Source organism: Rosa rugosa, chromosome 2 (genome assembly GCF_958449725.1).
Source record: "Rosa rugosa chromosome 2, drRosRugo1.1, whole genome shotgun sequence".
NCBI classification, from domain to species: Eukaryota; Viridiplantae; Streptophyta; class Magnoliopsida; order Rosales; family Rosaceae; genus Rosa; species Rosa rugosa.
Window position 1 is genome coordinate 44432940 of NC_084821.1, and position 22686 is coordinate 44455625.

General features: G+C 39.1%; 4 protein-coding genes across 7 annotated transcripts; 2 read left to right on the top strand and 2 right to left on the bottom strand.

The window, feature by feature from the left end:
• Window positions 1-539: 539 nt before the first annotated feature.
• LOC133729741 (uncharacterized) lies at window positions 540-2314 on the bottom strand. Its single transcript, XM_062157305.1, has 2 exons — window positions 2191-2314; window positions 540-1836 (listed from the first exon to the last, which is right to left on the bottom strand). The coding sequence occupies exon 2, from the start codon at window positions 1833-1835 to the stop codon at window positions 720-722; it is 1116 nt and encodes a 371-aa protein (XP_062013289.1). The 5' UTR covers window position 1836; window positions 2191-2314; the 3' UTR covers window positions 540-719.
• Window positions 2315-4118: 1804 nt separating this feature from the next.
• On the top strand, window positions 4119-6169 carry LOC133728635 (uncharacterized). Of its 2 annotated transcripts, XR_009855934.1 has the most exons (4): window positions 4119-4295; window positions 4974-5028; window positions 5142-5904; window positions 6015-6169. XR_009855934.1 is itself a non-coding variant. In XM_062156059.1 (3 exons), the coding sequence occupies exons 1-3, from the start codon at window positions 4185-4187 to the stop codon at window positions 5519-5521; spliced, it is 546 nt and encodes a 181-aa protein (XP_062012043.1). In that variant the 5' UTR covers window positions 4119-4184; the 3' UTR covers window positions 5522-5977. The 2 variants fall into 2 exon arrangements, 1 of the variants encoding a protein (XP_062012043.1); XM_062156059.1 differs by lacking the exon at window positions 6015-6169 and having other exon boundaries at window positions 5142-5977.
• A 2024-nt stretch (window positions 6170-8193) lies between these two features.
• Window positions 8194-12201, top strand: LOC133734374 (OVARIAN TUMOR DOMAIN-containing deubiquitinating enzyme 2). 3 transcript variants are annotated; one of them, XM_062162007.1, is made up of 9 exons: window positions 8194-8374; window positions 9204-9287; window positions 9375-9420; window positions 9539-9647; window positions 9995-10086; window positions 10174-10236; window positions 10638-10753; window positions 11677-11752; window positions 11855-12201. In XM_062162007.1, the coding sequence occupies exons 2-9, from the start codon at window positions 9223-9225 to the stop codon at window positions 11909-11911; spliced, it is 624 nt and encodes a 207-aa protein (XP_062017991.1). In that variant the 5' UTR covers window positions 8194-8374; window positions 9204-9222; the 3' UTR covers window positions 11912-12201. The 3 variants fall into 3 exon arrangements, with proteins under 3 accessions (XP_062017991.1, XP_062017994.1, XP_062017993.1); XM_062162010.1 differs by lacking the exon at window positions 8194-8374 and adding an exon at window positions 8501-8525; XM_062162009.1 differs by lacking the exon at window positions 8194-8374 and adding an exon at window positions 8532-8672.
• Window positions 12202-12898: 697 nt separating this feature from the next.
• On the bottom strand, window positions 12899-17175 carry LOC133734373 (uncharacterized). Its single transcript, XM_062162006.1, has 3 exons — window positions 16597-17175; window positions 15675-15797; window positions 12899-14760 (listed from the first exon to the last, which is right to left on the bottom strand). Exons 1-3 carry the CDS (start codon window positions 16981-16983, stop codon window positions 13213-13215), a joined length of 2058 nt encoding a protein of 685 aa, XP_062017990.1. The 5' UTR covers window positions 16984-17175; the 3' UTR covers window positions 12899-13212.
• Between the last annotated feature and the right edge of the window lie 5511 nt (window positions 17176-22686).

A 22686-nucleotide genomic window follows, 5' to 3' on the forward strand; every position in this document is an offset into this window, starting at 1 on the left:
AGTTTCTCTAAGACTCGTTTATGTCCGTAGTCATTAGAGGTGATGCAAAGGAACTCTTGTCCATTCTCACAATGTGTTTCCACATGAAAACCATTGGCTCTTATATCTTTAAAACTCAATAGAGTTCTTCCTGCCCTAGGAGCGTAAAGAGCTTCGGTGACATTTAAAATTGTGCCATTTGGCAGCATAAATTGGGCTGGACCTCTACCATGAATCAATTGAGATGATCCAGCCATCGTAGTCACGGAAGATCGAGATGGCGTCATCCATAGAAATAGTTGCCTATTTCGAAGGATGGTATGTGTAGTTGCACTGTCCACGAGGCATTCTAGCTCTCCGGGAAACATACTGAAAAATAATAAAGTTCGAAATTAAAATATGTCCAAGACATTGAATTTAAAATAAATCGATACTTTATTAATAATAGCCAATGATCACATCAAAGTTTCGTGACCAAAATCTAATCCAACATAAGAATCAAATCGTAGACAAATCGTAGTCACTCTATCCGTTTGGTAACTCCAATCAAATAGGACCAGGGAAGTAGAGAAAGATGTCGGTGGAGCAAAGCTCTCTTAAGTACCACTAATCTTAATTACTTTCCTAGACATCATATTTAATTAGATGCGCCACATAAGATAGAATTAATACCAAATGTCTTTTATTGACTAAGGCATATTGCCATTACATAATTCTTGGATATAAAAATAAGGACTAAACTAATCAAAATCTGCAGCATCCTTGTGCAATTCTTTGTCAGATTTGAAGTCCGCTATGGTGAGATTGACGTTGGCATCATCACCATCTTCTTCTTCTTCGGCAAGATTGGCTTCATGCTCTCTAAAGTCTCTATATGCCCTGTAATGCGCAGCTAATTGTTTGCTTGCATTGCATTGCTTGAACCAATGCTCACTTGATCCACATCGATGACACATGTCATTGTGATTTCCTCCCCTTAATTGAGGTGCATTATTTGCACTTGGGTGGCGTCCCCTAGTGGGGTTGGCGCCATTCCCACGGCCTTGGGCGGCTCCTCCACGTCCTGGAGCCCCACGGCCTCCTCTCCCACGTTGCCATGTATTGCCACGTGTTCGTCCTTCATTCTGACGATTACCTTCCTTTGTAGGGCGGTTATATGGACCAAAACGTCCGTTGTGTCCCTTATTTTTAGGGTTCCGCTCCTTGCGCCCTCCTTTGGGTGCATGATTATAATTCGCCTCTTGAACGCTCTTAGTTCCTATTGGCCTTGAATTATAATTCCTCACGAGGATATTATCATGTTTTTCAGCTACAGACATGATATTAATTAGCTGATGAAACCTCGTGATCCGTCCAGTATTGAATTCGGTTCGATATTGCTTTGATAGCAAAATAGCTGAGACGGGGAAGGTGGAGAGAGTTTTCTCAATTAGTTCTTGCTCTGTGACAGGTTGTCCACAGAACCCCAACATGGTTTTGAGGCGTAGAACTTCTGAATTATATTCAGCTACAGACTTGAAGTCGGCGAATCGTAGATTGCCCCATCGAACTTTCAAGTCGGGGAGGAGGGTATCCTGAATATTACCAAAACGCTCTTCTAGCGCAACCCACAATTCCCTAGCATCCTTGATTGCCATGTACTCCAATCGGAGTGATTTATCCATGTGGCGTCTCATCAAGATGAGAGCGGTGGCATTATTTGTAGCCGTACGCTCAAATATGAGGTCGGGATTTGGTGCTTGAATTACGGGTAGGATCCCTTTTGAAGTGAGGTGGTTCTCAACATCTGTGACCCAACTATGATATTCCGAGCCAGTTGAGTCAAGTATAGGAAAGTCAAGCTTTGGCTTCGACATCCTGAAATAAGAAGAAGAAATATATTAGTTTCGGAGTTTAAAAACTTCCACGACAACTAATAATAAGATTTCCGAGCTATGCTACCAAGAAATCGATTTCCAAGGAATAATTGGATTAGACCGAAACAATGATGTTTATATGGTCAAAATTTCGATGCTTACGGACGCTCTTAGTCCGAAGTCTTACGAACGCTCTTAGTTCGTTAATTGCGTGAATCCCTACGATTCCGCTTTTCAATGATCGAACCCACGTTATAAGAAAGGTGGGATGTAGAAGAAGGGAGGTTGCAAGTCCTCGAAGAAAAGGAAGGAGAAAGTAAAGTACAGAAAGCGGGAACTTTAATATAAAACTTACTTGGTTGATTGAAGCTTGAAACCTTAAAGTCTTGTACTTGGAAGCGATGTAGCTAGGTTGGTTCGGTGATGCTAGGCTCGTGTGATGATGGAAGGGGCCGAGAGTGTGGCTGGTTAGCTGGCCGAGAAGGCTGCAGTGGCAGCAGAATATACGTGCAGCAGGGGCTGCTGCTTGTGGAGTCGCTGCAAAGGCAGCAGGCGCACGGGCGCGCTGGGAGGGCTGCGGGGGCAGCAGGCAGCGGCGCAGGGGTGCGGGGCTGCAGGGCAGCGAGCAGGGCGCGGGGGCGCGCAGGTGGGCAGCAGGGGCTGCGGTGCAAGGCTTGGCCGAGAGGGCTGCAGGAGCAGGCGGGCTAGCAAGGGGCTAGGTGCTGCGGCAGTTTTGATGAAAAAGGATTTCGGGTTTTGTTTTTGGTTTTTGCTTTGTGGCTAGAGTCGTGCTGATAACGTGTTTAAGGAAAAAGAGATTTGAGAGAAATTGTAAAGAGAATTGTGTGTATTATTATTGAGAATAGGGGCCCTATATATAGGGATTACAAAGTACTAGTTCTAATAATACAAGGAATACCAATCCGTGTAGGATTGGGAAATCTAGAACATTCTCCCCTATTCCTATTCCTAGTTTGATAAGGCACACTAAACTTGATTTTCCTTCAACATATCTAAAATTTAACACAATTTTTAATCAAGTGGCCTTATGAGGGAAAAAGATATTTGGTGGCCCTATGACAAAAAAAACATTCAAAAATGGCCTTATATGTAATTGGCCCTATTATCATTAGGTGACACAATACAATCCCGACCCATATCCGTTTGAGAAACCAAATGTTGAGGATGTCTGTCATTGATGTCAGAGTGTTAGGTTCCCCCATGTTTTTTTTTTTTATCGAAAATGAAATCATTCATTTATCAAATAAAGACTACATCAATGAGTATATAGTGGCCTTATTAAACCCACCACAATTCGGTTGGGAAGAGTACCACACTCCATTTTAACTTCAATTACAAGGACTCATCCACTAGAATTGGAATTAGCCAATCGGGCGCCATCCTCCACCAATAGGTAGGAAAATGTAGAGATAAAAACGACTTTTGCCACACAATGAGCAGCATTATTACACTCCCTTAGGATGTAACCCCAACTACAAGACTTTTCAGAACTTAGAAGTACCTTGGCTTGATCAACTAGTGCACCATCTGGACTGAGGTCTTCCTGATCAGAATTTAAAGCTATGAAAATGTTTTGAGCATCACCCTCTATTTCCAATCGAGTAAACCCCGCTTGAAGACAGAAATGCAATCCATTTACCAGAGCTAGAAATTCACATGTTTGTGGACTCACAAAACCCACATTGGGACAGCCATGACCCCTATAGAAGTACCATTCTCATCCCTGCAAACTGCTCCCGTACGAGCGCCCCATCGATGTTGAGTTTGATGACTCCCCCACTTGGTTTCACCCATCTACTTTGTCGCTGCCCAATCAACCCGATGTCATGCATCCCATCCGCACCCAACACATCACCCGTACCCATCTCACCATTACAATCCATTCTGCCGTAATTACCATAAAAATCCCACCAAGCAGCAGCTTTCACATGTTTTACAATATCTTCTTGATTTGATGCATGAGCAACACAACTTTGGTTCGTGGAGACAGTCATATATCTAGTTATGGATCGGTTTTTGTTAAGTATGAAAGCATAGCAATTTATCAATAAGTGTAAAAGGACAATTTTGTCGTTTTTTTACACGAATTTCAGTGTGCATGCTGACATGCTCTGTAGCTAATAATGTAACTTAAAGCGGCTGGTCAATTGAGATGCATGGACTCATCTCTATCTTTAAATAATGTGATAGAAGTCACATGCTACCACACAGGCCTGAAACCCCGAAGACCTAACAGCTAGCAGAATTGGGAGGCAATGGATAGCAATTTGGGTGAGAGACAGTCAGACTGATTGGACTCATTGGAGAGAATCCCATGGCAATCCAAAGATGGAGGAAATTATGTTCCTTGGTCAAGAACCAGAACAGAAGCTTTCGCTTCACTCTCAAGTCTCTACGCGTTACGAACAACAGGCAGCAGCTATTTCCAGTACCAACCAGGTTGAATTTGGTCACATTTTACACTATTGTTAACTCTAGCTCTCCTTTAAACCCAAATTTGAACTATAGTGATGTATTCGAGATTTCTTAAGCTTTCTAACGTTGATTGTTTAACCGATTATGGATAGTTAACTTAGAGCTAGCTATATGAGTCTTGTTCCGTTTATAATTGTCAGTGAAGATATTAATGATTAACCTGAGCCTTTCCTCTATTGCAAATATCCAAATTGGACAATCGTTGGATATTGCAAGTAGCTAGCCAAGAAATGCAAAGGCTTTCTGGTGCTTGCTTCTCCAGCTAAACCATATATAATTACATTGACTCTCATACATTACAGCAGTATTATATATATAGACACACACACACCTATAAAGTTTCTTGCTTACGTCTCGTATATAAGCCAACCTCTTCTGCGGAGATAGGGAGCTTCATATGCTGCTCCTCGGTTTGATTATAAGCTAGGTTTGAACTTATGACCTCTCCTACATGAAGCGCAAAAGTTTAAGCGGTTAATTGTTAGAAATGAACGTTGATGTATATATGACAAGGTTATAGTTGTTGAGTATGCATAATAATAACATATACCAAGTTACCAACATGTGTGTTACTGTTGTGAAAAATTATATTGCATCCGTCGAGTTATGGAGCTTACATTTTCGGAATCTTGAATATTGTAGGTAAAGTTCTGCGTTGCAATCTTGGTCTCACAAGCTGCATTCAGATTTATCAATGGTGAGATACTGAGATTCTTAGAACTAAAATAAACAGAAGGGAGCAATTTTTCTCCTTTATTTTGTGGAGTTAATCATATATGATTTTTGTTCATTGTTGTGTTTATGTTGCAGGCATAGATGGTTTAGATCTAGCTAGTCAGGACAAGGAACAGACAGAGAGAACAGAGGAAGCGAATAATGTTGGCAGCAGGTATTACTGTCACCAGTGTGATCAACTCGTCACTGTCCCTGTGGATGTCACTATGACATGCCCTCTTTGCCAAGGCTGCTTTATGGAAGAATGTAGTGGTGCCATGCCGTCGGAGTCAGAGCCTTCTGCAAGGGACTCTGATGGGCATGGTGCCATGGTAATCCCTTCTTCCAATCAAACAGTCCTGGACATTGTCGAGAACAACAATGGTTCAGCGCCAAATAGATCCCCTTTTCATAGCCTCGGTTCCCATGATTACGACAACTATGGCGAGACACACCAGGCAGCAGTAATGTTTTAGCCCACAAGCATAAATAATCTTCTATTTTAATACTTGTCTTGCAGAATTTTCATAACTTTTCATACAAATTATTTCTTGTTTCAGGGGCACGGTGATTCCAACCATAGTCAGATACTTGTACTTGTCATTGGCTCTGATCATGCTGTGACCAGCAATAGCGTTAGCGGGCCAGGCCATGTGGTAAGGGTCAGAAACAACTGAAAACCATATTTAAACGGTTTTACTGCAACTCTTTTTGTTGAATTTCACAAATATATGAATAATCCTAGAGTTCTTATCACTCATATTTGCAGGTCCCTTATGTTTCAAGTTCCAATAGTGGGTCGCTTCCACTTAACCTTGTTGCGAATGTTGGCCCTGACCAGCCACATCATGGGACAAGGGTAGCCATCAAAACCCAATACTATAATTGAAACTCTTGTTTTTGTTTCAATTTTAGGTTTGAGCTTATGGCAAATTATTGGCAATGATATATATGGCTTATACTTTGTAGATTACTTCATCCGTCTGGATCTTTTCAGCCACTGGTTTCGGCTTTGAGGCTGTTTCGGCATTTTTTGATCAGGTTTCCACCCCACGGAAGACTCGTTATGCATTATATGGCATGCTTTTGTCTATTGTGGCTGTACTTGTTTGCATCTTGGACCTCATTCTTTAGCATACGGACAGTTCACAAACAAGTGTAGGCTATCTTCATGAGGATGATTGCAGAAAACACACCCCAATTCGCCATTATAGCCCTTAGTATTAAGGCCGATCCGAGTTGGTAGAATATTTCCCACAATTCTCCAAGCATGCAGCGCTACTTTTCCAGGGACTTTGGCACTCCAAACCTTTTTCCAGACCACTCTAAGTGGGTCGACAGGCGGTTTTGGAGCTAAAACCAAACCAAGGGATAAATCCTTGGCCACATAATATGCACTGTTTGTAGTAAAGAAACCCCTCTTGTTAAAGTGCCAAATTTGTTGATCCAAAGTTGCACTACGACTCAAAGGTATGGTCAAAATTAAATCAATATCAGCTGGTGTGAAATACCTTTGTAGAACGTTTATATCCCAGGTCCACGTAAAAGGATCAATCAGCTCCATGACCAATTTAGGCACATCCTGAGAAGGAGGAGATGATGGACCTCGAGGATAAACATCTGGAATCCAATTATGCTGCCAAATTTTAATTTGGGAACCATCTCCCACCTGCCATCTGAGTCCTTGTAACAAAACCTGTCTTGCTTCTAATATACTACGCCACGAAAAAGAAGGAGTACGACCCAAAACTACCATTTGCTTCTTTGAACTTGTTGAATATATCTGCTTGAATATCATCTATATATACATACGATGATAAGAAATAAAGTTCTAGTTGTTTGGCTCCAAAACCAGTTTGGCGTGCAAACAGTCTCTTTTGAGTGCTCAGGCGTGCCAGCACCGTGGGGTGCAGTCGTCAGGGCGTCCCTTGACCTGACTTCTAAATCAAACGCTGTGGACGAGGAGAACACCAATCTCGTCACCGGGTTCTTTTCTATGCCTTTCGGAAAAGGACTTATGCCTTACGGATAAGGACTTGTGGTGTGATCTCTTGCGTCACCGAGTCGATACTTAGTGTTGTAGACTAAGCAGAGCAATCACCGGGAAGTAGGAGAAAGCACGAGTTTTGCTAAAGCGTGACTTTAGCTTCGTTGGGTTGTGAGGGCGTTACCCTTACTTCGCTGGTTTTCAATTAGGTTGAAGGTAGGTTTGCTCCGGAGAGACTTTAATAATCGTTGAGATTGATTGATTGAAGAGAACAACTTTTTGTGTCCTTGAAACCTGGTATTTATACCTTAGGGTTTCGACTGTTCCTTGACATAGAAGGATTGCTGATTGAAGATTCCTATTCAGTCTCCACTACTTGATTCCAATAAGGGCTCGTTTTCTTTATAGATCTTGGAATAGGCGAAGCTATAACCCAAACCCAAGTAGACTTAATTTTGAGCCGCAGATAGCGGTCCGCTACGCTGAATCCCCTTAAGAGATCTTGCCAAAAATACTTTTGGGCTCAAACACTAGTTAGCCAAAACCATACATTGTTTTCTTACGTACATGGTTACGTACCACGTAAAACATTAATTGTATCCATGTTGCTTTGGTAGCCGAAAACCAAGATATCTTTCAATTTAGTCATGATATCTTTCAACAAAAATTCTAATATGGACCAAGGTATAGGTGGACCATAGGCAAAATAAAGGGGAAAATGGGGCATGGAAGTCTCTTTGATCTTTCAAGGCTTCTTCTATTTCGTTTTCTAAATGATAAAACCATTCCTTATGTCATAAGCTTCACCAAAAGAACAAAGAACAAAACGCTTCACCAAAATTCAATTTATCCAAAATACCCTCTATTGATTGGAAGCAGATTCACTCATATATTATCAAGGTTTAAAATTGTGAAACAGTGAAACTACAATAATTCTTCCATTTCATGAGAATTAGTCATACCATGGACAGTGACATAGACTTTATCACGATTACAGCTTCATAATTACTCTCTTTTATTAAGAGGATAAGAAGTATAAAAGAAGAGAAATCATTTGATGTATATCCACTAATATAGAAGATAAAAATATAGGAATGTCTTTGTATTTGGATTTGATAAATGATAACCATTACAATTCTGTTCGCAATTCATCTCTTCTCCATTGCAAATAAGCAAACATACCATAACACCACCAGGATAAAGAAACATCAAATGGCGGTCCGCGCCCACCTTTAGTTAGCGACATAAGAACGCATATGCAATCCCCAAAACCAGGCCCCTAGGCACTCTTTATCATTCCTTCATCACCCAAAACAGGAAGAATACAAAAACACAGAAAAAGGTAACTTCTTTCTTTTCCTCTTCTGTTTTTTTCTTCTTTTTCTTTCAAATTTTATTCCTTTCTTAAACGTATGCATTTGAGTGCTCTTTCGCTAAAGCCTATAAATTTGAATATGCTGATGTTTCCTCTCCACTCTCCCCATTTCTTTACTGTAAAGTCATTCCAGGACCATTACCTTTAGATCTGGATATTTCGTTATTGCTCCATTTGTGCTTCAGTTTTACGCTTTTGGGTCATTTCAAGTTCATCTTTTGCTTCTTTTTTTTATCACTTTGATATTGGGTCTCTGAGTCTCAAGGTTGGTTTCAATTGCAGAATTCTATTGGGGTTTGTTTCAAAAGTATAATTCATAGCTGTGTAATTCTGGGTTTGGAGATTTTAGGTAGCTTTATCATGTTTAATATTGAAAGTAACAATTGAGATGAGTATGGATTCTTCAAAGTTTTTCTTTTTATACGTCTCGATTTTAGTTGTTGTATAGTATAGATGAATTTTGGCTTCTGTATAGTATAGTTGCCTCTGTAATTGAAATTGGTGAGTCTTGAATGAGCATGTCGAAAACTTGGACTTCTTTCATTATCAACTCCTACTTCTCTAAATTCATGATTCAGTTTTTAGGTATAAATGCTTTTGTTTGTGTACTGATGTTTTGTTTAGATTGGGGTCATTATTTCTTTCTTAGTGTTTGTTCTCTTTGCCACTTAATCATAAAAAAAGTTCCTTTTAATGCTTTTCAGGTCCTTATTTGTGTAATAATATTCATCTACTTTAGATTCACACTCAGATAGATTGAATCACCTAAAATTTTCATGTTGTTACAAATTTTCAGGTATACAAATTTTTGTAATATGGAAGGTACAGTCGTTAGAAGAGTTATTCCCTCAGACAATAGTTGCCTCTTCAATGCAGTTGGGTAAGCTCCAGTGTAGAACCTCTATTTTATCCATTGTTTATTGCAAATTGTTAATAGTTTCAACTTATTGTTATCCTTCATTTGCAGGTATGTTATGGACCATGACAAGCAAAAAGCTGCTGAATTGAGACAGGTTTTGATCTCTAGTATAGCCTTCGTGTATATATAGCTCCAGATTTTCATTAAGCATGTGTGATACTGGCTAATCAATCTTTTATACTTAAACATTTTGTGGTCATCCTGGTGTGAAGGTTATAGCTGCAACGGTGGCAAGTGATCCAACGAAATATTCTGAAGCAATTCTGGGTAAACCAAATGAAGAGTATTGTGCTTGGATTCTCAACCCAGAGAAGTGGGGAGGTTTGTTTCCTGTTCCTATGCATCTCCGTCCTGGTCACCCAACAAAAATCACAATGAAAAGCTTTTCTTGTTGCAGTTTTGGTTACTTGGGATAGCTAATTAAACATTAATTATACAGGACTGACTATTTCTTCTTCTATGGCATTGAACATACTTTAATCTAATTTTTGACAAAACTTTGGGCCTTGACTGTTCAAGGAATAGTTTTTGTGGTCCCACTTTTACAAGATGGACTTCAAATTTTTCTTTTTCGGTCAAGGTCTGTTTCAAATAAGCAGTAGGGTTTTTTTTTTTTTTTTTTCCTTTCATTTTGCTTGCTGACCGTTACTTTGTAAGCTGTTGCACAGGTGCTATCGAGCTTTCAATATTAGCAGATTATTATGGACGTGAAATTGCAGCATATGATATCCAGACTACAAGATGCGATTTGTATGGTCAGGTAAGCATGAGAAGCGAATTCTCATGCATATTAATCTTGTCAGCTCTCCAATACTGAGTGTTTATGCTATTTCAAATCTGTTGACAGGAGAAAAACTATTCTGAAAGGGTTATGCTGATCTATGATGGGCTTCACTACGATGCTTTAGCTGTAGGTGGTTCTATGCCTTTTTTGTTTATTCTTTATTTTGTAATTTTTCTGGTTGTCAATGTGGAGGGATAATCAACAATGGCCTTGATATGGTCCTCAATAGTATTCTGCCATCACTCTTCTTGCTAACAGCACAAACCAGATGGTCTTACTCATCTCTTGTGTTTGCACATAAACAACCACGAGTTAAGCGAATTTGATACTTGTGCTAAATAAATAATGTTAATGTAGTAATAAGTCGTCTTTATGGTAAATTTTGGTAGTTATAATCAATTTATCAACTGGCATGTTTCTATCTTGGGTTGACTTTTTCTGCTTTCCGCTGTTTCTTATGGAGATTTATATATAAGTATATGACTTTTCCATTTAATGATGGTTGGTCCCTATATTTTGTGTATTAGATGTCTCCATTTGAAGAAGCCCCGGAGGAGTTTGATCAGACTATATTTGCAGTTAAGAACAAGACCATTGGGCCAGTGGAGGGCATCACTCTTAATCTTGTGAAAGAGCAACAACGGTAGAACTGATGATTTAGTAAATTGAAAAATACTAAATATGCAATTTTTTTGTAAATTGCATAATAGAACTGAGTCCTTTTTTAGTAAATTGAAAAATACTAAATATGTAAAAAAAAAATTGTCTACAGTACACAGTCCTGCTCAGGTGATCAATTGATTCCATACTCAGTCGTCCTCAATTTCCCTTTGATTTAGATTCAAGGGTAAAAACTAATAAGGCAGTTGGAATGCTCATTATTCTCCACCCTTGGATTTAAATCCAATGGCAGTTGTGCACAACTGAGTACAAATTAATTGATTACCAGTGCATGACTTCTAATATGTCAAACATTAAATGCACCTTAGGGTCAGAAAATTTTGAGTCTGGCATTAGCATGTTCATTTGATAAAGAACATAGACCATCTGGTTCAGGGAATTGAACACTTCCACACTTTTGATTCTGAACTTGTATAGCAGTGTTAAGAAAGTTTTCTAGTTCAGAGTTTCCTGGTCAAACTGATCCCTAGTTTACAAACCTATACAAATAGCAGCAGTAATAGTTTTCAACTTTTATTTCAAATACATTCCTCAATGAACTTCCGAATCTCTCTGTTCTGACTACTGACGACATAGAGAAACTATAGGACAATTGTCAAATGTGTTTAGCCCACATGTAGAATTTCAACAAATTACCATCCGAAAGGGAAGTCTGGTAAAGACATTAGTTTTGAACTTTTGCCCCTTTGTTTTGCCCACTAATTTGTCAAAGTGCTTGAGACAAAGTGTGCTTCCTATAATTCTTTCATTTATATTCTTGAATGCCTCATTTCTTAGGTTTATCCAGTTCTCCGTTTACTGCTTTTAGTATTCGTATAGTTCAGGTGTATATATACAATATTGTAATGCACGATCATGCCTTAATTCCATAATGCTGCTTCTCAGTAAAAGGAGCTATACAGACACTGCCAACTTCACTTTGCGCTGTGGGGTGTGCCAAGTTGGACTTGTTGGCCAGAAGGTTATTTCTCCACAATACATTATGCTTTTCCAAGTGTTTTGTAGTTCTGTGCATCATATATCCTACTTTTTTACAACTGAAAAGTTTTCTATAAATATACAGGAGGCTGTAGAGCATGCAAAGGCGACTGGCCATGTCAACTTTCAAGAATACAGATAACAGACCGCAAAAAAAACAAACCAAAATATAGTCCCATTTCATTGGAGTGAGATTCCTGATTTCCATAGAATTCAATTATTGATTTATGTTGTGTCAAATTTGACATATAAATTGTAATGTACTTTTGAATAATTTATTCTGGTTGTGGGAAATGGAAATGGGACATGTATGTTGTACCATACCATGATACCAAAAATAAAGAAAAAGAAATGTTGTAATTGGTGTACCTATCACTGTATCATCATTTTATGGGATCATGTTATCTGATCTACTGATTATGTTTTCCTTAATCTACCTTATATAGACCAAATTTATTTGGTAGACTTCTTTGTCTCTATGTGCTTCAGTTTACTTGAAACTTTGAAAGTACTCGCTTACTAGATCGATAGGTGCCTCAAGCACCAATATGTTTTGTTCGTGATTCTTATTTGGGGTTGTTGGGAGATGGTCAGATCTATTTGGAGTGTAGTTTTCTTTTGAAAGCCTCACCCATTGGACTTGGGAGTTATAGCCGGCACTCGCTCATAGCTCCCTTCATTGCTCAATCCTCTCATCAGGTATCTCAGCATTAATGGAAATTGATTTGGAGTTTCCCTTGAGATTAAGCACTTTTTGTGCAGGGTCTGCGCATATTCTATTCCAACATTGTGTAACCTGTTCCACTACAAATTGGCTCCTTGGCTCTTTCTTGGTTTCTTGTGTCAACGTCAAATGCAGCACTCTCGGTGTCATCTCCCACACATCTTGTGCCTCAAAGGAGGTCTTAGGGCAAAGCATTTCTTCTGAGTGCAATCTGCGCGAGCCTCCCCCTCTCCTAACAGTAAATTTTACCAAAATCAATGTTGATGGTTTACAGGATGAGGCGGCGACTTGTAAGAAGCATGGGCAAAACATTTCTCGAAATACAGTATTGCAGAACGTCAGAGCTCAAGTCCCCCTCCCTAAAGTAACCAGAAATTCATTATTTCCCAACTCACTGAGAGAAGATTTCCATACTATAAACTGAATGAAACATTTCTCATAACAATGATTACATATTACAAACTAGGAAATGTTATCATTGGTCTACAATTTTCTTCAGATTCTATTCTAGACTTCAAATGATACAACAATAATGACTTGCTTTCTGGATCACTTGCAAAAGGAGTCCGTCATCATGTGCATTTTATTCATAGGCTCCTCATGACCACCTTTGAGCAGTTTCAAGTAGCAAAAAGTTGGTACCCTGTTGAACCCTGCTTTCTTTTGTCTTCTGGGTCTGTGACTGTCTCTCATGAGCAAGCTCTGCTGCTACTCTATGTCTAGATCTTCTGTTTAAGCACATGACGCAGTTGAACTTTTTGACTGTCCAACCTTGCCTCCAAAAGTCTTGCCTTCAAACTGTTCTTCTGCGCACCAAGAGGGATGCACCCTTTCATACCCCGAATATGATGATTCCCAGAGTCCGGTGAACTCCACTGCCCCACTAAATCAGAGGGGCTAAAACCACCTTTACCTGAACCTCGATCCGGAGACAAAATATCCCCTTTGGATATCCTTCCATTTGAGAGCCTACCGTTTATTCCTTCTACCGAGATAATCTTGTAGTTGTCTTCATTATTTGGGCCAGATCTCCAAAGCCTTGCTATACTTGATACCTTCTTCGACTGCTTTATTGGCACCGAGCAAATCTCACTGATTTCGGTAATTGGTGTTTCCTCCCCATCATTTTCTTCTTCCCATTCGGTTCCACTATCTGTGACGTTACTCTCTCGGTGATTCTTATTGACCGATGGGGCACTCCCGTCTGGTGAATAGCTTGAGTCCTGATCCTCAAGATGGCTCACAGTTTCCCATCCACTCTCATCTTCTTCTATGTCACCATTCTCACCAACATATGCAATTGCGTGCCTCTGGATCCGGTTTTTATCGATTCCATTAGCTTCAGGACTCACAGTACGAATTTTAGAAGCATGACTAGCAGGACTGTAAGCAACACACTGTTCAATCTCCCTCTCATTAGGCTCACCAAAATTAACTTCTTCAAACACGGAAAAGATATCATCAGGATTGGGGGGTTCATAAGAAAAGTCCTTGACGTCTTGAATGTTTACAGCAGCAGCAGCCTGTCGAAGAAACTCTCCTTCTCTCATTTCCTTCACATCTGGGGTTGAACTTCTTGACTTCAAAAAATTCTCAAGATCTGCCACAAGCTTGTTCATCAGAGAATACTTCTCCTCAACTGCCACCTTTGCGTCAACCAGCTTCATTTGAACACGTTCCTCACGCCAGACCTCAGCCATCTGCAACATCTTCCTTTCCTCTTCCACGTCATCTCTGAGTTTCATAGATTCTCTCTTTAATGCTTCAACTTCAGCCTTGTCTTCTCCGATTTCCTTAGCAAGCTCATCACATACTTCCTCAATTAATTCTCTTGCCTTTCTTTCTTTTTCATAGTCCTGCATGTATCGCTTTGCAGATAACTTAGCATCAGCAAGCTCATTAACCAATTTGGAATTGAGTATTTCAGTTCTCTGACGACTCTTCCTTTCCCGGTTCAATTCAACCTTGATGTCATCGATAAATGCCCGAATTTTCTCATGCTCTCTGCTCCGCCATGCAACCTTTTCCTCATTCATGTTCCTCAAGAAGTGTTCGAGTTTCTTTTTTGAGGAACGCCGCTCCAACTCAAGCTCCTGAATGCAGGCTCGAGCCTGCTCTAATTCAGATTCAAGTACATTTACCACTGATACAGCAGACGCTTGTTGGTCAAGAAGCTTCATTTGGCTGTAAATCTGGCGTACCTCTTCTGATGATTTTAAGCAGACAGGATCCCATTTTGTTGCACCTTCCATGACAGAGTTGGATAACTGAAATGGAGGTTGAAGCTAAATCTTAGAGGTGAAAAACAAAGGAAATACATATCTTAAATTGCTTATGGGGAAATGCAGACATAAGAGGCAGAACTGAAACAAGAAAAAGCTAATATGATAGTTTGAACAAGTTATTCCCTAATAAGGTTAAATGAGGACATGTTTCGTATCCATCCATTTAAGTCGTTCATGTTTGTTCTAACAATTCACAAAAAAAAAAAAAGACCTTCTAAGAAAATAATTCATATAATCAATCTAGTTATATAAATATTCCACATGATCTCCCATATTTTCCCCCTTTCTCTTTTTTTGGTAAATCTACCAAGGCTTAATCTGAATTGACCTCATTTGTGCTTCTCCCAATCAAAAAACTCCATACATTCCCTATAGTTTTCCATAAATAACAATCTTCCTCTTAAAGAGGTTGTATCATTTCATTCAGTGAAAAGAATGTGGTACAAGTTGATTCATACCACATCTTTAAGACAAGTAAATCTTTCTGTTGAATTTTCTTCCAAAAATGTTTGATTACATATTTAAGTTCCCCCATGGGAAACGAAATTCTATGAGTCACTTATTTTTCTTTTTATATACAAATGTAAAATTTCTTCAATCTCATACCATGACAATTCATTCCTTTGGGAACCAAAATAGGTGATTAGATAAAAAGGATCATCTTTTTTTTTTTTTTTTTTTTTAAACAGACGATCTTTAACGTGTGTAACGTAACACAGATTATTGGAAAGCAAATCATCTCAATTGATACGTTCATGCCAGATAGCTGCACTTAAATGGAGCTCAGCACGTCTGCAACGTGCACCCAACGATAAAGAATTGGTATTGTACTTCAGTTTGAAAAACATGATACCCGTTCAGAACTTACTGATCATAATGCATTGGAAGAATTATACCTTGCGCAAGAATCCATTCCTTGAGGTGGAACCAGGGCTTTGTAAATTATCCTTTGCTTCAGAAGCAAATCCTTTGTTATTGCGTTGGCGGAGAAATGGTGCTCCAATATGGCCTGCATCAGGCTGCAAAGAAGAGAAGAATAATGAATCTCAATATCCACAGCATACAACAGACCCCCATAACCACCTGCCCCTTGAGAAGACGAAATACTACGACAACATATACACACACAAAAAATATAGCACGTAAGGACCCGGGATTTTCGGAACATATAAACTGAATGCATAGTTGTCATCCACGGTAACTTGTAGGTCACAGTTCCATCTTAAAACATATAGAATGTGCTTGAAGTAAACATCACTAATCTTATCAAAAGACAAAAGGCTAAGAAATTCTCAACAACCAATTACCATAGTACGAGATACTAAGCAGGAGAGTAATACAAACTGAAAGGCATTACCAATCTAATCAAGATTTCAACCTTAACCCTAGAGGCACAATGATCATCATTTCAAAAAGAGAGGAAGAGAATAATTTCAATGGTTAAAATAACACAGATCAATCAACCCAGATGAGCTCTCATCTAATTTTTCTTCTGAGTACTAATCCCAGCTCATTGCGCCATCATCGAAAACAATGCACAAATCTTGTGGTACACTGCTTGGTTTCTTAAACCCCAAATTGAAGAAAGGAAAGAACTATCAGCAGTTATCTAACTCAAAACTTGCAAGTTAAACAAACTTATCAATCAGAAAGAAAAATAAACAGAAAAAAAAAAAATCAAAATTTTAAATTATTGAAAAAGGTCAAAACTCCAATGAAATCAGATTCATGAATAGTTTCAAAGAAGGACCCATTTGACCCAAAATAAAAAATTGCAGATCTCTGAGATGCATTGGGAGTTGAAATGCAAGCTCAGACCTGAAACCCTAGCTGCTGGGCACTCCGTCTCTCGGCGCCGGTCTCCGGCAACTGTAGCCTCCAGAGTCCGGCGGCGAGCTTCCTGGCCGACATGGGCACCTCTCTCCCCTTCTTGCCCTTCCTCCTCGCTCCTCCTCCTCCCTCTTCTCCCTCCTCCTCGTCAAGGTCATTTTGGTCTTTCCGCCTCTCCTTCCCGTTCTCCTCGATCTTCCACTTGAGTAAAGGCGTCTCGGGCCGGCTCCGTTTCCCGGTGGGAAGCCCGGCCCGCTTGAGCCGGGGCAAACCGGAGCCCCGGGATTTCCTCCTGCTGGGCGGCCGCTCCGGCTGAAGATCCGAGTCCGGTAGTGGGAATGTCGGCTTGCTGGGCTTCTTCATCGAACTCCTCATAGGCTACCCTGGAATTTATCCATTTCAGACAGAGAAAGAAAGAGATTTGTGAGTGTCTGTGTGTTAAAGGGTTTGTGGGATTTGTGTGGGAAATGGGAAAGAAGAGCAGAGCTGAGAGAGAGAGAGAGAGAGAGAGAGAGAGAGTGAGAGTTTGAGAGGGTTATGGTTTGCTTTAGAGAAACTGACGCAGAGAGAGAGAGAGAGAGAGAGAGAGTGAGACACGCCAAGGTATACAAATACAGTGTCTGTGTCGTACAATATACAAACGACGTCCAAATCTATCTATGTATTACTCTTCTTGTATCTTACTCGGTTTAGTTCGGGCAAACCATGTCGTTTGTGTCTGGATTCTTGGGAAGTATGAACCTGGATAGTTTCTGTTAATAAAAAAAAAAAACACAAGGGAAAAAAAAAGAACATGGAGTTTAAAGAGTTTTGTTTTTTTGCACATCCAAATTTGGATATATATTTCCCTTTTGATTTTGTTGTCTTTAAATTTTACTTCCCTTAGGTTTTTTCAACATCACTGGTGACGTCAACCACTACAAATGACGTCATACAAACACTTTAAAAAACGCTAATCAGTGATTGATTTCTGCAAAAATTTTAGTGCGAAACTATTAATTACATTTGTTTCTATAAAAGTTGGTTAAATTACTACTCAGCAGCATGGACTGTGACCAAAGCAGCAAGTTCGGTTTAAGTTACTAAAGATGTCTTCGTCGCTGGTTGGGTTGCCGGTGCTGGTGCTGATGCTAGTGCTAATGATTAGATAGGGCCATAAGGGGCATGAAGTATATGGGCTCTACTCGATTTCAAGTCATCACTACTTTGAAAACAATTAAATAGTGAGTTGTTGTTTGTAAAATTATCGCATTTTAGAAGAATTGACGTGGATCCAAAGATTATTGAAAATTTGAAGGGAAAAAAGAAAATAACTCGTTGATGTCCACGAGTATAGGGTGACCTTTCTTTTCATTTAGACCCTTTCATTTAATGCAATCCCTTTTTTAGTTTAGGTTTGTAGATTCATGCCCAGACTACCACAGATTTTCTTCAAATGAGTTGATAATGAAACTCTTCATCACGTTGATAGGGAAAGTGTCTTTAGATCCATTTCGTGTACCATGTTTCGTCTTTGATAGGTGACCTTTATCGAACTTAAATTCATTGACCAAAAAAAAAGAGAAAAGCATACTGCAATTTTGCAATGGTTAGTGCATCCAGAAAATCTAGTTGTACTGCCTACCTGTTTGAACAAAATTCGGTTTTGCACATCTCTTTTTATTAAATGACAATAAATTGTATGCGTTATGTAATTTTAATAATTTCTTCAAAATTAAACATTTTTTACATTTTTTAAAGAAATGAGTGTCAACCTGTTAATGCAGTGAGAGTCAAAATTACACATAGTAATCCGTAGTGGGCATATCAGAAAAGAGTCATAAGCTCAAGTAACCAAAGTAATTTGACACTACTAGGTGTCAAATGAAAAATACGCCGATGACTCGAAGCTCAATTTATTAATTTGTGACTTTGTCATATATCAAAACTCAGGAGAGAAAATATTTTTTTTATCTTTTGCAATTTTAATACAGGTGCGAGGAGCAACTATCAACTCGTAATTACTAGAAGGATGGTTTAAGTTACGGTTTAGTATTTAAGATTGTTTGTAGTGGTTGTCCAGTTGATTATCTAGATATGTGACTAGGAAAAAAAATTGACCGAGAATGTATAAAATGAACACCATGATGATTTTTTCTTACATGATTGTTTACTATGGCGAGAAAAAAAAAATTACGAAAGAATTGATCATAATTGGGCGGTGCCTTGTCATGTGGCAAGTATGCCTCACTAAAATCTGATCAAACATTGTCAAATTTTCATTACAAACACCGAAAATTCTCTATTTAAACTCAAACAAATGTTAATTATAATTATTATTATTGATCAGTTCAACAAACGTAACTATAGTTTTTTTTTATTTTTTATTTTATAACAAATTGTATTCTCATAAGCGTAGGATTCCTCTCTCTGCACCTAAAGAGAATTTTGTGGCTTTCCTGAGAGACACTAGTGTTGGATCTGAAATTAATCAAATAATTGCAGCTAGTTTTTCGTCCTTCTGCAATTTGCATTATTTATTATCAGCAGCGAAAGGTATCCGAGGGCTTAACCACGTGGCGCTCTCGCAGCGGGTCACACGTGGCATCCGTGGACAAATTTGCATCCTATGAAGTTTCGCTAGGCGACGAAGGCACGAAGGCAACCCACATGGAAAGGGGAGGGCGGGTTCTAACTCGGTTTGTGAGCCAAAACACATGTAATCACGTAAAATATTAAGCTTAATTAACCCAACATGCATGCTGATGGTGTCTGCTGTTTAGCTATATGTCAAATTGCCTACTTCAATTGTTTGACGGGGACTTTGATATGAAAAAAGGCTATTTCTTTACCTAGTTTATGTTGGTGATCGACATGTCTTCTCGATCTCTCTCGTAGCCCCTCCTACGGTTTCTTGACGGCATCTCAATGCGTTTGATCCATGCTGGTGGGGTTCGTTTCTCCTTGGGTGCAAGTGAGGGCGGTGATGACCGGATTCTCACGTCGGCGCCTCCTTCCATGTCTAGGTTTTGGCATACTTCTCTTTGCCCTTTTTTTTTTTGGGTCATATACTTCTCTTTGTCTATGTTAGTTCTTTTGACTTTGTTTCTGCGGTTGAAGATCTCGCGTCAAGTTGGGTTAATGGTTTAATGGATCGTGGAGGCGGGGTTTTGTTTTTAGGTATGAGCAATGTTGTTAGTGTTGTTGGAATTTTGATAGTTATTTCAAAATACAAATCGTTATTGTAACGGTTATCACTGCAATATTGTTATAAATATTCATCATTAATTGTACATTAGTGTAAGGTTTCATTTCGAATAAAATTTTGATACGTTGTGTTATAATGCAATGTACTCAACCGTTTCATACCATTCAACTCAATATTCAATATTTCTCAAAAAAAAAAAAAAAAACTCAATATTCAATACAAATATAATGTCTAAGTGTCTAACACATAAATAGCTCACCTCTACCCAGTGGCGGAGCCAGAAATTTAAGTTTACTGGGGCACGAAAAGAACACAATAATATTAAAATATAAAATATCCTTTAAAATAACTCCAATGAGCTATTTATACTCGATGATTTTTGCAACAAGATTTAATTTTCTTTTCAAGTATTTTAACTTTGTAAAAAAAAAAGTTTATAATTAACAAAAGAATAGCTGAGAATTGTTATTGATGTTAATAAAGTATTTTTTTAATAATTTTGGTATTGGACTTAAAAATTTATAAGTAAAAAGAAAACATGACTGATGTCAAAATTGTTTATAATATTATATTATCAAAATTTCAAAACTTGGGTCCAAAAATGATATCTGGTCTGCACTTCTTTCTTTGGTCTGAAACCCATGGGAATCGAACCCCCAACAACAACGTTAAGAGCCTTGTGCCCTACCAACTGAACTCGACCATCATTCGCTCACCCACCTCGTTAATATGTAATATATAAATTTTGAAAATCAAAACTGGGGCACGTGACCCAGTGTGCCCCTATCTCCCTCCGCCTCTGCCTCTACCCAAACCCTAGCCTGCAAAAGCAATGGCGGCCGGCTTTGACCTCCTCTCTAAGCCATCTGATGATGGCCCTCAAACGTCGATCTTGTGCGACGGTCACTCAATTTTGCCCTAAAACATTCATCACCACTTCGGTGTCTCGTCAGAATGGCTTCGATGATGCAAGGGAGAATGATAGGTGGTCTGATTTGTTCAGAATCCAAGCGGGGTGGAAGCGTGAATGGCCGTGGCGGATGCGGCCTTGCCGAGCTCAACTCAAATCTAGGCCGGGGGTAGGTGGTACTTCATGGAGTAGTCGCCTATGGCGAGACCTGGTATTGACGGCGGTGAACAGAGGGGAGCTTCTGCCAGCCTTGGAGGGCTTCACCTAGAGGCAGATGGTGAATCAATCATGGAAGAATCAAGATTTCGGCTTGGTGCTGGGCTTGCAGTGGACTGCTGGTTTTGCAGGCCAACAGGGGCTCGATGCCTGGGTGCCGACTGTGGATTGGCGTGGTAGTAGCTTCCACAGCCTTATAACTGCGAATGAAGGCATCTGGTTTGACGGAGCCGCGACGAAGCAATCTAGGTGCTGCAGGTGACGCCGATGACGACGTTGACCGGAAACAGCGCAGAAAAGGGAAAGTCAAAGTTGGGTTGGGTGCACAGATCAATCGTGTGGCCCAAATGTGTTAGGGTGTCCAATTTCTTTTGGGTGCCCAAACAAATTTGGGTGCAACATCTAAATCCGGATTTGAAGCTCAAAGTTTTGGGATCTGGTTCTATGGGGTTTCGAATTTGGGATCCAGGAGGCTGGACCCAGCCATACCTCCTAGCCCCAACTTGGATGAAAAGGAGAGATTTTAGTTTTTCGTTGAACTATGCCTATGTACTGTATTCTAGTTTTTTAATAGTTATAGGCTTGCTTTCATTTGTGAGCACTGATTGTCTAATGAGTGGTGCTAGCATACCACGTCCTAGACTTGCCCATAGATGGCAAGGGAATGTATGTATCCGTGCAGTTCTGGCTTGAGTTGAATGAAAGTTGTTTGGATTGATTCAAAAAAGTGTCTAACACATAAATGAGCGAGTCTTAAGAAATCCTATATAAATTTAAAAAAAAAAAAAGCCCTATATAAACATTGCCCAAACAAAAAATTACACAGAAACACATTCTCTATTCATATACCTTGCTTATTGTATTTCTCTATAAGTTTTCCCAACTCCCCTTTGCATAGAGTCCTAAATAAAATATTTTCAATTATGCTATCATGCCAAAGGAAATAACCGAAGTAATTTTAGGATCCAAGTTTATGAGTGTACGCTTATAAAAATTAACAATTGTACATTTATAAAGATTAACGGTTGTTGTACCCTAGAGAGTAGGGCGTTACAAACCTGCTACAATAAAAAAATTGTCTCTTTGAGGCGAAATCTACTCTTAAGGACAGTGTTTACACGCCTCAACCGTAAACTCTTTTAAAATGATGTGTCGTCATTCGGAAACCTACAAATCCAAGAGATAAGTCATATAATCCTTTATTTTAATCTATTATAACAACAACATGATGGTTATTGTTTTATCATTTGTTATTATTATTATTATTTTTTGAAAGGGTTATCATTTGTTATTAATCTATTGTGTTTGTGAGATTTTGTAGGAGATGAATCCAGTGATGAAAATAGCATCCACCGACCTAAATTTCCAACACGGGTGGGGTTTGGGGGTCGTTCTTCGTAGACATAATATTCGAATCTAGAAAATATATGTACCTCATTTGTAGGATGAAAATGAGAGGAAGCTGAAAGAAGGTAGGCAGCCAACATAAGTAATAAGACAACATTGTGGTAGTCGAATATGAATTAATCAACTAACTATTGATATTCACATTTACAATCTGGATCTTTTCTAGCTGGAGACAGTGGGAAGCTAAATTCAGATACCTAGAGCTTTCATAGCTTTGGCCATGAACAGTAATATTTTAAAACCATTTTAATTCATGATGTTGAAATTGAACTATTTGATGACAAAGTCATGAATATATGCTGTATCAAACAGTTCCAGACTAGAAACAATGCACTGCGAAACTCTGGAATCATAGCCT

Coding starts and splice junctions, on each gene's coding strand:
- LOC133729741 (XM_062157305.1), bottom strand. CDS start 1,835: ATGTCGAAGCCAAAGCTTGACTTTCCTATACTTGACTCAACTGGCTCG.
- LOC133728635 (XM_062156059.1), top strand. CDS start 4,185: ATGGAGGAAATTATGTTCCTTGGTCAAGAACCAGAACAGAAGCTTTCG. Junction 4,296..4,973: donor CTATTTCCAGTACCAACCAG/GTTGAATTTGGT, acceptor TGAATATTGTAG/GTAAAGTTCTGCGTTGCAAT. Junction 5,029..5,141: donor TGCATTCAGATTTATCAATG/GTGAGATACTGA, acceptor TTTATGTTGCAG/GCATAGATGGTTTAGATCTA.
- LOC133734374 (XM_062162007.1), top strand. CDS start 9,223: ATGGAAGGTACAGTCGTTAGAAGAGTTATTCCCTCAGACAATAGTTGC. Junction 9,288..9,374: donor TGCCTCTTCAATGCAGTTGG/GTAAGCTCCAGT, acceptor CTTCATTTGCAG/GTATGTTATGGACCATGACA. Junction 10,087..10,173: donor GATGCGATTTGTATGGTCAG/GTAAGCATGAGA, acceptor ATCTGTTGACAG/GAGAAAAACTATTCTGAAAG.
- LOC133734373 (XM_062162006.1), bottom strand. CDS start 16,983: ATGAGGAGTTCGATGAAGAAGCCCAGCAAGCCGACATTCCCACTACCG. Junction 15,798..16,596: donor CCCAGCAGCTAGGGTTTCAG/GTCTGAGCTTGC, acceptor TCTTCTTTGCAG/CCTGATGCAGGCCATATTGG. Junction 14,761..15,674: donor GGAATGGATTCTTGCGCAAG/GTATAATTCTTC, acceptor CCTCCATTTCAG/TTATCCAACTCTGTCATGGA.